Raw genomic sequence first — 14,129 nt, forward strand, 5'->3', positions numbered from 1 at the left:
ACCAGTAATGCTGAAGAAGCTGAAGTTGAACAGTTCTATGAAGACCTACAAGACCTTTTAGAACTAATACCCAAAAAAGATGTCCATTTCATGTGTGTCTGTTAGTCGCTCAGTCATGCCCGACTCTTTCCGACCCCATGGACTATAGCCCACCAGGCTCCTCTGTCCATGAGATTTTCCAGGCAAGGATACTGGAGTGGGTCACCATTTCCTTCTCTAGGGGATATTCCCAACCCAGGGATCGTACCCGGATCTCTTCCACTGCAGGCAGATTCTTTACCGACTGAGCTATCTGGAATGCAAAAGTAGGAGGTCAAGAAACACCTGGAGTAACAGGCAAATTTGACCTTGGAGTATGGAATGAAGCAGGGCAAAGGCTGATAGAGTTTTGCCAAGAGAACGCACTGGTCATAGCAAACAGCCTCTTCCAACAACACAAGAGAAGACTCTACACATGGACATCATCAGATGGTCAACACCAAGTCAGATTGATTATATTCTTTGCAGCCAAAAATGGAGAAATTCTATATGGTCAGGAAAAACAAGATCAGGAGCTGACTGTGGCTCAGATCATGAACTCCTTATTGCCAAATTCAGACTTAAGTTGAAGAAAGTGGGGAAAACCACTAGACCATTCAGGTATGACCTAAATAAAATCCCTTATGATTATACAGTGGAAGTGAGAAATGGATTTAAGGGACTAGATCTGATAAGAGTGCCTGATGAACTATGGATGGATGTTTGTGACACTGTACAGGAGACAGGGATCAAGACCATCCCCAAGAAAAAGAAATGCAGAAAAGCAAAATGGCTGTCTGAGGAGGCCTTACAAACAGCTGTGAAAAGAAGAGAAGCAAAAAGCAAAGGAGAAAAGGAAAGATATGCCCATTTGAATGCAGAGTTCCAAAGCATAGCAAGGAGAGATAAGAAAGCCTTCCTCAGTGATCAATGCAAAGAAATAGAGGAAAACAATAGAATGAGATAGACTAGAGATCTCTTCAAGAAAATTAGAGATAGCAAGGGAACATTCCATGCAAAGACGGGCTCAATAAAGGACAGAAATGGTATGGACTTGAGAGAAGCAGAAGATATTAAGAAGAGGTGGCAAGAATACACAGAAGAACTATACAAAAAAGATCTTCACGACCCAGATAATCACGATGGTGTGATCACTCACCTAGAGCCTGGAATGTGAAGTCAAGTGGGCCTTAGGAAGTATCACTATGAAAAAAGCTAGTGGAGGTAATGGAATTCCAGTTGAGATATTTCACATCCTAAATGGTGATGTTGTGAAAGTGCTGCACTCAATATGCCAGCAAATTTGGAAAACTCAGCAGTGGCCACAGGAATGGAAAAGGTCAGTTTTCATTCCAATCCTAAAGAAAGGCAATGCCAAAGAATGCTCAAACTATCACACAATTGCACTCATCCCACACCCTAGCAAAGTAATGCTCAAAATTCTCTAATCCAGGCTTCAGCAATATGTGAACTGTGAACTTCCACATGTTCAAGCTGGTTTTAGAAAAGGCAGAGGAACCAGAGATCAAATTGCCAACATTTGCTGGATCATCGAAAAAGCAAGAACGTTCCAGAAAAACATCTATTTCTGCTTTATTGACTATGCCAAAACCTTTGACTGTGTGGATCACCATAAACTGTGGAAAATTCTTCAAGAGATGGGAACACCAGACCACCTGACCTGCCTCTTGAGAAACCTGTATGCAACTCAGGAAGCAACAGTTAGAACTGGACATGGAACAACTGACTGGTTTCAAATAGGAAAAGGAGTACGTTAAGGCTGTATATTGTCACCCTGCTTATTTCACTTATATGCAGAGTACATCATGAGAAAAGCTGGGCTGGTAGAAGCAGAAGCTGGAATCAAGATTGCCGGGAGAAATACCAATAACCTCAGCTATGCAGATGACACCACCCTTATGGCAGAAAGTGAAGAAGAACTAAAGAGCCTCTTGATGCAAATGAAAAAGGAGGGTGAAAAAGCTGGCTTAAAGCTCAACATTCAGAAAAGATCATGGCATCTGGTCCCATCACTTCATGGCAAATAGATGGGGAAACAGTGGAAACAGTGCTTGACTTTATTTTTCTGGGTTCCAAAATCACTGCAGATGGTGACTGCAGCCATGAAATTAAAAGACGCTTACTCCTTGGAAGGAAAGTTATGACCAACCTAGACAGCATATTAAAAAGCAGAGACATTACTTTGTCAACAAAGGTCCATCTAGTCAAGGCTATGGTTTTTCCAGTAGTCATGTATGAATGTGAGAGTTGGACTATCAAGAAAGCTGAGCGCCAAAGAATTGATACTTTTGAACTGTGGTGTTGGAGAAGACTCTTGAGAGACCCTTGGACTGCAAGGAGATCCAATCAGTCCATCCTAAAGGAAATCAGTCTTGGGTGTTCATTGGAAGATCTGATGTTGAAGCTGAAACTCCAATACTTTGGCCACCTGATGCGAAGAGCTGACTCATTGGAAAAGACCCTGATGCTGGGAAAGATTGAGGGTGGGAGGACAAGGTGATGACAGAGGATGAGATGGTTGGATGGCATCATCGACTCGATGAACGTGGGTGTGGCTGGACTCTGGGAGCTGGTGATACACAGGAGGCCTGGCATGCTGCAATTCATGGGGTCACAAAAAGTCGGACACAACTGAGTGACTTAACTGAACTGAACTGAAATATAAGAAACCATGCTTAACATATTAATGATTAGGTAAGTGAAAAGTAAAATTACAGTAAGCTACCACTTCACACATATGAGGATAGCTAGAATCAGATAATAACAAAAATTGGTATTTAGAAAAATTGGAACACTCATACCCTGCGGGCAGAGATATAAAATGATGAAGCCACTTTGTAAAGCAGTCTGGAAGTCTCTCAAAAGGTTAAATATAGAGTCACCACATGATATAGCTGTTCTCCTAAGTATATTCCCAAAAGAAGTGAAAATATGTTTACTCAAGAGTCTGTGCACAGATACACATAGCAGCATTATTGATAGTCAAAACGTGGAAACGACCTGTGTCCGTTACATGATGAATGAATAAATAAAATGTGTTCTCTCACAAATGGAATACTATTTTGCAATATAAATAAGTACTGATATATGATAGTGTGGATGTACCTGAAAACATTATGCTCAGTAAAAGAAACCAGTAACAGATGAATTCACATGATATGATTCCATTATATGAATAAGCAGAATAGTCAAAACTAAAGAAATTGAAAATAGATGAGTAATTATCTAGGTCTTTGGTGGAGAAGAGGGGGATATCTGTTGAAGTGTGCAGGCTGCTTTTTGGCATGGTAGAATTGTTAAAAAATTAGAATATACTTGAAAACAATTGTGTGGGACACACACATACACACACAAACACACACATTTCACTTTTTAAATGTCATCCACAGTTCTACGCAGTCCTCACTATAACTACCAGTTTTCAAAGTCTCCGTTCTGAGCTTTTCCCCACATTTCAGATGTGTGTGTCTAGCTGCCCACTTGATGTCTCCACTCACTGTTTTCTGAAACATCTCAGAACCTTAACAGCACCAAAACAAAACTTCTCATGAGCCTACTGACAACTGTCACATCCAAGTTGAGGAAGGATATATTTCTTCAACTGCCAGAAGCAAAAACCATGGAGTCATCCTTAACCTTTCTCTTTTTCTCCCTCACCTACAACATCCCAAAATCTACTTGGCTCTTCATTAAAAATGTACCTAGAACCCCAACTTGTCTACCATCTCCATGGCCACAGTTCTGGTCCTTCAACACTCATCTGGACAACATCGGTGATCTCCTCCTGGACTCCTGCCTCCTTCCTTAACTCCAAAGTCTTTTCTCCCCAGCCTGATGGAGCCCACTAAAACTGGTTAACGCCACGTACTTCCTTTTATCCAAACCTCTCACTACCTCCAGAAATGATGCCAGACTTCTTAGATAGCCTCATCACAGGCCCGATTACTGATCCTCAGTTCTTTGTTCTTAACATAAAGATGGAGGCCTCCTGTATGTATCCTGTTCCCACCTTAGTCACATGTCCAAACATCTGCATATGCTGGGATCTGTTCCTGAGATAACCTTCCACACCAGTTTACATCGGTTGTCTGGAGTGGGAATACTTCTATGTTACCCCTGTCCGGCCCCTAGGACCCCGGGCTTGGGGACATCCTCAGGATCCCCACACTCAAGCCCTGAGAATATACAAAGGGAAGAGTCTCAATACCCAACACCCAGACACTTTAACAGCAGTGTCCTTACCACTGAGGGATGGAGACACCCTCTCCTGCCGTGAGTGGGATCCCTCAGTACGTTAAAACCTCCGGAACCTGTGGGAAAAGGAAGGGAACTATGGCTGGGCTCCAGGTATGCAGGAATCTCCTGTACCCCCACCCACGCTTGGGACCTGGTGACCTCTGCTTAACTTCGGTCTGCTTCAGCCCTCAGGGCTGCCCCGCGGCAGGTCTCTGCTCTTGAGCAAGGCCTCTGGTTCCCTGTGCCTCAGCGTCCCCAGCACCCACACTCCAGCCTACTCCCGCCTCCAGACGTATCTGTCTATCTTCTAAACGATGGCTCAGACAGTCAAGACTCTGCCTGCGATGTGGGAGACCCGGGTTCAATCCCTGGACCGGGATGTCCTGAAGAAAGGACATGGCAACCCACTCCAGGATTCTTGCCTCCAGAAGCCCGTGGACAGAGGAGCCTGGCAGGCTTATAGCCCATGGGGTCACAAAGAGCGGGACACGACTGAGCGACTACCAAACGCTAACATATCACGCGCCCACCAGCCTCCAAGGCCTCAGCAAGAAGGAGCCACCCTCCTGCCCATCCTGAGGCACTCGGCCGCACTGCTGACTGGACACACAACGAACCCAGATTTCCGAGTCCTCCCGCCCAGGGCTGACCGCCAAGCCTCTACCCGGGCCGGGCCCTCCGCCCGTGACCTTGCCCACGCGCCGCCGTCACACTGTTCGTCAGAAACAGGGCCCCACCCACGGCCGCCCGAGAGGCTGGGCCTGGGCTGCAGGCCCGGGAGCGGTGCCCGGCACCCTGGGCTTCAGCGTCTGGCGGAGCGTTTACCTGCGGCGCGTCCCACCGCGCGGCCTCTGCCTCCTGAGTCGGCGGGCGCAGCGTGGCTGGAGCGGCCTGAGAGGACGGGGCGCTGGGCACGGGGTCCGTATTCCGGCCTGGTCCGGTCGCCTCCAGGGGTGTCGCCAGCCTCGGGCCTGTCTTTGTGGCGGGGAAAGGAGAGCGGCCCCTCCACTGGCGCTTCCTCAGACCCATCACCCCGTCCTGAACCAGCACCTCGTGAGAACAGACCCAGGGCGGGCAAAATGGCCGCGTAAAGAAGGCTGGGAGTCCCTGCTGGACAGGTTTGCTCATTTGTTATACTTTTTTTTTTTTAGAAATTGAAGTGTAGTTGATTTGCAATGTTGTGTTAATTTCAGGGGTACTGCAAAGTGATTCAGTTATATATATATATATATATATGTTTTGTTTCAGTTTCTTTTCCTTTATAGAAAGAAAGGAAGGGAAGTTGCTCAGTCGTATCCGACTCTTTGCAACCCCATGGGCTGTAGCCTACCAGGCTCCTCTGTCCATGGAATTTTCCAGACAAGAATACTGGATTGGGTTGCCATCTCCTTCTCCAGGGGATCTTTAAAACCTTGCATATAGTTCTTGTGCAGTAGGTTCTTGTTGGTTATCTATTTTATATACAGATCCGTATGTTGATCAACATCTTGTATGTTGATCCTCGACTCCTAATATACCCTCCCCTCCAATAACTATCCGTCTTCCTCTGTGGCTCAGCTGGCAGAGAATCCGCCTGCAATGCAGGAGACCTGGGTTCGATCCCTGGGTTGGGAAGACCCCCTGGAGAAGGGAACGGCTACCCACTCCAGTGTTCTGGTCTGGAGAATACCTTGGACTTGGTATAGTCCATGGGCTGGCAAGGAGTCAAACAGGACTAAGCGACTTTGACTTTCACTTCCGGTAACCATCAGTTTATTTTTCTATGTCTGTGGGTCTATTTCTGATTTGTATGTAAGTTCATTTGTATCATTTTTTTCTTTTTTAGATTTCACATATAAGTGGTATAGTATAACGTTTGTCTGCTTTACTTCACTTAGTATGACAGTCTCTAGGCCCGTCCATGTTAACATGCATGGTATTATTCCATTCTTTTTTAAGGCTGAGTAATATTCCATTGTATATATTACCACATCTTCTTTATTCATTCCCCTGTAGATGGACATTTAGGTTGCTTCCATGTCTTGGCTATTATAAATAATACTGTATGGACATTGCAGTGCATGTATCTTTGAAATTATGGTTTTCTCCAGATGTGTGTCCAGAAGTGGGATTTCTGGATCCTATGGTAGCTCTATTTTTAGGTCTTTAAGGCCTCCTGGAGAGTTTTGATCCTAAATGGATATTGAGGAAACTTCTTAGCCTTCTGAAACCAGTTTGCCAGCTCTTATCATCGACTATTATTTTTGTAGTTAATTTTGACAGTTTTAATGAACCGTTGAACTGAGTGACAGAGTTTCAACATATAAAGCACATAAGATTCTTTTATTTGGGTCACATCTAGAATGCTTTTGTCTGTACTTGAATGTAAATTTTCAGAGCATGACAATAAATCTGAATGACACGTCTCATTTACATTATTGAAGTTGTTACGCTGATTAGATATGTTGGTAATGGTAACTAATCAAACACCTGTCATTGATTACACATGATTTCAGGAATGCCAACAGTTTTTCAGTTTTAAGATTGTCCAAATGCCAAGATTGAATCTAGAGTCAGACGGTTTTGGCAGAATTCTGGGGAGAAATTGACAGAGTGCTGTGCATAGAGAGGAACTCAAGAAATAGTCACATTTTGACTAGTTGAGGATATTAATTATTATTTAAAAAACATTAAATTGTGTGTATGTGTGTGTAAAAAGAATGTATGGAGTCTCAGAGATATATAACCTGTATCAGCAAGTACTAAAGTTAAGCGAACTTCCTTACCGCTGTCTTGATTATAGAAGCTTTGTTTTAGTTTCCATCTGAAGTTCATTGAAAGGTGCTGTTTGGAAACTTCTGTAATTGATTTAACATTTTGCAATTAGGATACTTGACACACTTGTCATTTCATGTGGAAAAAAGTAGACATTTGAAAAAATGAAATGTGTTCTCATAAGTGCCTTTCCAGGGTCACTCAATGGTAAATGGAAAGTTGCTTTGCATTAGTAAAATACATTTTCACTTACAAGATGCCAGAAATGATTCGTTCTTGTTTTCAGTTTCTGAGTCATCTATATGTAACAATTCTGCAGGTTTCCAGAGAAATGAATTATAATCTTTTGGCAATATAAGTTTTGTCTAGAGAACCTTTATACTATTGTGGCAGAACTTGAGAGACAAAAGTCTCAGAAGAACACATGTAGGAACATATCAAAATTCTAAAGGCTTTTTCCAAATCCTTAGGATAAAATCTGCTAATCTGTCATCCAGAATGTAGTCAAGATAAAAAGAACAGCATTTTTTTTTTTTTTTTCACTTTGGTCTGCTGCAAATGTGTTTAGTGAGTGACAACTGATGTGCTCAGTAATAGAACAAAAAATCAACATGATTACTTATGGAAATGTTTGCTCCCAGGCATTGTGGGGCTAGCAGGGTCCTACTGCCAAGATTGTTTTCCTTAAGGACCTAAGCACTAAAAAAAAAAAATGGTGCAGATACATTAATCAAAAAGAAAAGTTTTTAAAGAGTTTATTTTTGAGTTTTATTGTCACTGTTCTTAGTGAATTGATAATCTTAATTGGATATATTTGGAATTGATCCAAATTCTTATTTGGAGATTGAATTGTTCTAGTGATTAAACAAAGTAACTGAGGTCACCACCCTATTCAATAAGATATTTTTGGCGTGTAATTAATTATAATCTCATTGTAAATCCTTTTGATTTAAAGATTAATGTTGATTCTTTGCTTCCATTATGCTATTCATTTGGTTTTTTAATTAAAATTAAGGCACACAACAGATCATTGTGGAACTTCTTCAAGATGTTGATCCTACTCATTTAAAAAGTCTGTTTTATTTTTAGTCAAAAGCAATGAATTTGGCATAGCTACATTGATTCTGTTATATTGCAGAAGAAAGATACATAGGGATTATTTTATAACAGTTCATTTATAAATGTTCGTTTTATTATTTCAGTTTTTAAGGTATGATCAGTTTCTTTAGATTTTTCTCCAAGGTTTTATGAATTTTTTATTCATTTTCTTGACCATGCCTTCTTTTTACATACACACACACTATTTAAAAACTATGTTAATAAGAATGGGAAACTTCATAATTCCTCAGGCTCAGCTTAAGTACCCATGGGAAACATTTCCATGGTATTTCCAACCAAATGAATGATTTTACATATTTTCTTATACACAGAGTTACTGTTCTATTCTATTTAATAGCTATGACTCATAGTCAAGTATAATTTTTGTCACGAACATCTAGAGGGAAAATGTTAGATATCAGCAACTTAGGACAGGATGTTGTTTTGTTGTATATGGGTATTATAGATTTTAACATTTTATGTATCTGCTAAATGTAGAAATCTTATAACACATACTAATTTAATGTTTTCATGTATAAGAATGAATTAAAAATGACATTTAAGTAAATCATTCATCTTAGAGATCATATAGATAACATGCAAGGAAGATGCTAGTTTTCTGAAATATAAGTGACATACTATTGACAAATAATAACTTAATTCTATAAAGCTAAAAATGACTTAGAGGTTACTTCATTAGCATGTAGTCATATTTAGCCCCTGGCCTGCCTTGTATGGAATGGATATTAATTTGTGCTCATGGTGAAATTGAAGGCACTAATAGTTGAAAGACCGTAACAATCACTTGCCCTTTCCGTCTTGGAATGGGCTGTTTGATTTCCACCAATACAGTGAATGCGAGGGAAAAAGTTAGGTCAAGAAACTAAGGGAGAAGATGTGCCAAACAACTGAACAGGAAGACAAAAAGTAAAATCTGGCAATTATTCCAGCTTTGGAGTCAGTAGCACTAGCACTGAATTTTATAATGAGGTAGGTATCTGGACAGAAGGACTTTGACCCAGGAAACTAGAGGAGCTTCTAATCCTAATTCTCAGCTAACATCTTCCGTACTCCTAGAGGTCAAAGCAAAAGTATGAGAGTTAACCTTGCCTCCAAACCCAGACAGAATCCCAGACTATTTTCTGTTCCTCACAGGGGGCCTGGGTTGAGACTAAATGTGTAATTAAATTAATCACGTGTAGATTATTACAGAGATAATGGCATTTATCAGATGATTCATGAAGGTGAATCTTAAATGTGGAATGTTTTGCAGTGAGGAAGATAGCATAATTCCAAGCCTACTGTAAACTATTTAATCAGCAGCCTATTTAAACTCTGAAAGTGGGAGGTGGTGCCCTCTTTGGTGAGGCCTTGAAGTGTTTGCTCATGTGATGAGGGTCTTTGAGTCTTGCAGGACTCCTCTGTAACCTGTCTGTCTACCTTAGGATCCTTAGGATCACATAAATTCTTTAGCTGTTGATTATATAAAATAAATCTACATTCCTAACACAGTGAGAGCTCCAGAACCATCTAAATGGAATATGAAATCCCCACTTTCACATCTCTGTGTCTGTTACTTTGTCCCACACAGAAATTTTCCCAACTGGTGCCTCAGTTGGGAGCTAGATCTTCAACATAGTGTTAGAGCTCAGAACTAATCTTATAGTTTACTCTCTTCCATATGAAATCTTCTATTTCAAGTGTATATCCAAAATAAGATTAAAGAGAGGTACTTCACTATGTCCATTTTATATTAGCTCAACAACTGTTTCTATTCAGCAAATTTCCAAAATCTTAAATAAGATATTAAAACCAATATTTTGACAACTTGTTTCTAAACCAATTATCTGGGAATCTACTGCCATATCTCTTTGTCATATATGAAGATTGCCACAGTGTTCACCAGGGTCTCAGTTTTAATGACAACTTCAGGGGGAAAGAGTATTACATTCACCACATAGAAATTTTCTCTGGTCCCCAATGTTTTGCAGTTACTTGAGGATTTCTGGGGTCCTGAATGTGGCCCAGAGAAATCTGTTTTGCCAAATATCTAGTTATTGAACAGAAGTCTGATCTTCTAGTTAAAATGGAATTACCTATTTCCATATTATATAATCCTATGTTAATTTTGATTAACCAGAATACATCATTGATCTTTCTAAGATACTTTTCGTTGATCAAAAAGGCAGGATATTTTCTACTGATAGTACTCACATAAGGAAACTCTTAATCCACCACAGTTCTAAGGAATGGCTAACATCTCTTGTTTAATCAGACATTTGATGATAATTAAGTAAAAAAAATGTAATATGAGGTAAGGTGTAAGTAGGATCATGGACCATGACCTCAGCTAATACTCACCTATAGAAACTATCAAGTTGGGACTTTAATTCTGAATTTACTTATGTCTAAACTTACATATGGAAAATATATCATTTTCACTTTTTTCTCTAGTAGTTGAGAAGGTCAATTAATTATAATGATGAAACTTGATTCACCAAATCTATTTATCCTAGGTTTTTGAAAAGCATTTTACCAGGGATAGAGATAATTAACCTCATTATTCCATCCCACCTGCATACCTACATAATGTAAGACATTTGTGGAAGGCCTATAGTGTTACATGCTTTGTACCATGTTCTGGAAATGTGTGAGGTGATATGTCATTGTGGTTTTGGTTTGCATTTCCCTCAATAATTAGTGATATTGAGCACCTTTTCATGTACCTCTTGGCCACTTGGATGTCTTCTTTGAAAGAATGTCTATTATGGTGCTTTGCTCATTGTGTTATTTGGTGTTTTACTGTTACTTTGTATGAATTCCTTGTATAGTGTGGATATTAATCCTTTATTGGATATGTGGTTTGCAAATATTTTCTCCCATTCCACGGGTTGCCTTTCATATTGTTGATGGTAGCAGACACTATTTGATTGCTGCCCCCTTCCCCCAGCACCCAATTGTCTCCACTCTGTTCTTAGTACTTATTGGTAGAACCATGATGTTTGGTGAAAGCTGATGTTAAACTCACCATTGTATTCATTCCATCTTTCTGGTTTAGTTGTGGGTATGGGACCTAGATTGGTATGATCAGAATAAAGATCTGGATTTTTTTTTATTGGAATTCAATTAATGGTGCTAGCTCTTCCATTACCATCTTCCATGATAAATAGTTTCATGGGATAGAAAAACAACACAGGTGACATCTCACCAGTAAATGGGCCAGATATCCTGGCATATTTAGTCAATCTATCGTGAAGTTACCCAATAAAATGTTCCCTAGACATTCTGGAACTTACTTTTTTAAAAAAACTTTTTAAAACAAAAAAAGAGGCTTCCCTGGTGGTCCAGTAGTTAAGAATGCACCTTGCAATGCAGCAGACGCTGGTTCAGTGACTGGTCTGGGAAGACCCCACATGCCTCAGGGCAGCTGGGCCCATGGGCCACAACTACTGTGCCATTTGCTGCGACTACTGAAGCCCACGTTCCCTAGAGCCCTTGCTCTGCAACAAGAGAGGCCACAGCAATGAGACGCCCATGCATTACCCCTCGAGAGTAGCCCCCGCTCTCTGCAACTAGAGAAAGTGTGCATGGAGCAAGGCAGATCTAGGACAGGCAAAAATAAATATATAAAAAATTTTTTTTTAAATGCAAGAAGATGGAAGTCAATTTGCCTTGTGATGCAAACTCTGCTGGCTTTCAGAGCTAGGTGATTTTGGTGGCAGACTTAAAAGTTGTAACACTAGAACGAGGTACAAACTCTTAGCTCCCCAGGGAGAATCTGGGAGTGGGAGCTCCCTTCCTACTGTAAGGCACTGTGCCAGAGGTATCTTCTCAGTTACCAGATGTGTAGGAACCACTCAAATAGCTTCTGGATTTCTCTGTAGGAAATTGATTTGCGTGTAATTGTATACTCGGTGCATCCATGGAAGGAGGGGAATTCAGGAGGCTCCTATATTGTCATCTTGGTGACATCCCCAGAAAGACTTAATATGAATAAAAATTCTCTTTAATCCAGTTGAGAGGTTTAACTTCTGAGGAGGAAAACCCGAAAAGGACTCAAGCAGTATGACATAGGTAGTTGAGTAGGTAAGTGAGAATTATAGTAAGACTCAGCGGTCATTTGGAATGAAAAAGCCTTAAATTTTTTTTTTTTTCTTTTTAAGAATAGACCACCGAATACTAGTACTTGTGATGATGACCACTGCTTTTCAGGGCTAGAATTACAAATTCATTTCACCAAATTATCCCTGCCAGTAGTATGCAGGACTTGGAAGTTAATGCCATTCCTTTTGGTGGGAACTGACACGATTCATCACAGTTGGTAAGCTCTTCTGCAGCTGTGCGGGACAGCCTGAACAACCCTGATCAGCCCTTCTGAGGTGGGCTGTCTGTGGAGGCCAGGATTGGGCTCATGATGCACAGCACCTAAGACTTTTGGACGGTATCTGTGGTAGACACTGGGCGACATGGGAGTATCAGTGCTAGAAACTCAACCATGGAAGAGAACATCCTGGAGAGGTTTGGTAGTAGATTGAAACAAATGCTAATGGTAATTGGGTAGATGCCAAGTCAGCCTCTAGGTGTTTGGTGTGTTGGCAGAGTTAAAAAGTATGCTAGAACAGAGCTTCTCAAACTATCTTTGGTAAAGTCCAGATTTTTTTTTTTTATTCATTCTTGGACTGATGCTTTTGTAAAGTACAAAACAAATTAATTACTAGAAAATTTAAATACAAACTTTCATTTAAAATTATATTAAACTTTCAAATGGCTATAAGTGTTTCAAAATATCAACAGTCTCTCTATATAATTTTACATATATATATATATATATATATATATATATATATGCCTTAGGAAGCATCACTATGACCAAAGCTAGTGGAGGTGATGGAATTCCAGTTGAGATATTTCAAATCCTAAAAGATGATGCTGTGAAGGTGCTACACTCAATATGTCAGCAAATTTGGAAAACTCAGCAGTGGCCACAGGACTGGAAAAGGTCAGTTTTCATTCCAATCCCAAAGAAAGGCAATTCCAAAGAATGCTCAGACTCCTGCACTATTATACTCATCCCACACCCTAGCAAAGTAATGCTCAAAATTCTCTAATCCAGGCTTCAGCAATATGTGAACCGTGAACTTCCACATGTTCAAGCTGGTTTTAGAAAAGGCAGAGGAACCAGAGATCAAATTGCCAACATCTGCTGGCTCATTGAAAAAGCAAGAGAATTCCAGGAAAACATCTATTTCTGCTTTATTGACTATGCCAAAGCCTTTGGCTGTGTGGATCACCATAAACTGTGGAAAATTCTGAAAGAGATGGGAATACCAGACCACCTGACCTGCCTCTTGAGAAACCTGTATGCAGGTCAGGAAGCAACAGTTAGAACTAGACATGGAACAACAGACTGGTTCCAGATAGGGAAAGGAGTACGTCAAGGCTGTATATTGTCACCCTGCTTATTTCACTTATATGCAGAGGACATCATGAGAAACGCTGGGCTGGATGAAGCACAAGCTGGAATCAAGATTTCTAGGAGAAATATCAATAACCTCAGCTATGCAGATGACAGGACCCTATGGCAGACAATGAAGAAGAACTAAAGAGCCTCTTGATGAAAGTGAAAGAGAGAAGTGAAAAAGTTGGCCTAAAGCTCAACATTCAGAAAACTAAGATCATGGCATCTGGTCCCATCACTTCATGGCAAATAGGTGGGGAACAGTGGAAACAGTGGCTGACTTTATTTTTCTGGCCTCCAAAATCACTGCAGATGGTGATTGCATCCATGAAATTGACAGACACTTACTTCTTGGAAAGAAAGTTATGACCAACCTAGACAGCATATTAAAAAGCAGAGACATTGCTTTGTCCACAAAGGTCCGTCTAGTCAAAGCTATTGTTTTTCCAGTGGTCATGTGTGGATGTGAGACTATCTATTCTGTTCTTGGACTATCAAGAAAGCTGAGCGCAGAAGAATTGATGCTTTTGAACTGTGGTGTTGG

The 14,129-nt window shown here is 40.6% G+C and overlaps 1 protein-coding gene across 1 annotated transcript in view; it reads left to right on the forward strand.

The window, feature by feature from the left end:
* The window catches only part of C31H3orf38 (chromosome 31 C3orf38 homolog), a 70,607-nt gene extending 65,220 nt beyond the window's left edge, over positions 1 to 5,387 (forward strand). Inside the window, exons 1-2 of the mRNA XM_043892840.1 lie at positions 2,614 to 2,733; positions 3,745 to 5,387. Of these exons, the coding sequence (XP_043748775.1) occupies positions 4,590 to 5,366 (777 nt within the window). The 5' untranslated portion in view covers positions 2,614 to 2,733; positions 3,745 to 4,589 and the 3' untranslated portion in view covers positions 5,367 to 5,387. Of the gene's footprint in view, positions 2,734 to 3,744 lie in introns of the transcript that reaches the window.
* Positions 5,388 to 14,129: the final 8,742 nt, after the last annotated feature.

Source organism: Cervus elaphus, chromosome 31, assembly GCF_910594005.1.
Source record: "Cervus elaphus chromosome 31, mCerEla1.1, whole genome shotgun sequence".
Classification (NCBI taxonomy): Eukaryota; Metazoa; Chordata; class Mammalia; order Artiodactyla; family Cervidae; genus Cervus; species Cervus elaphus.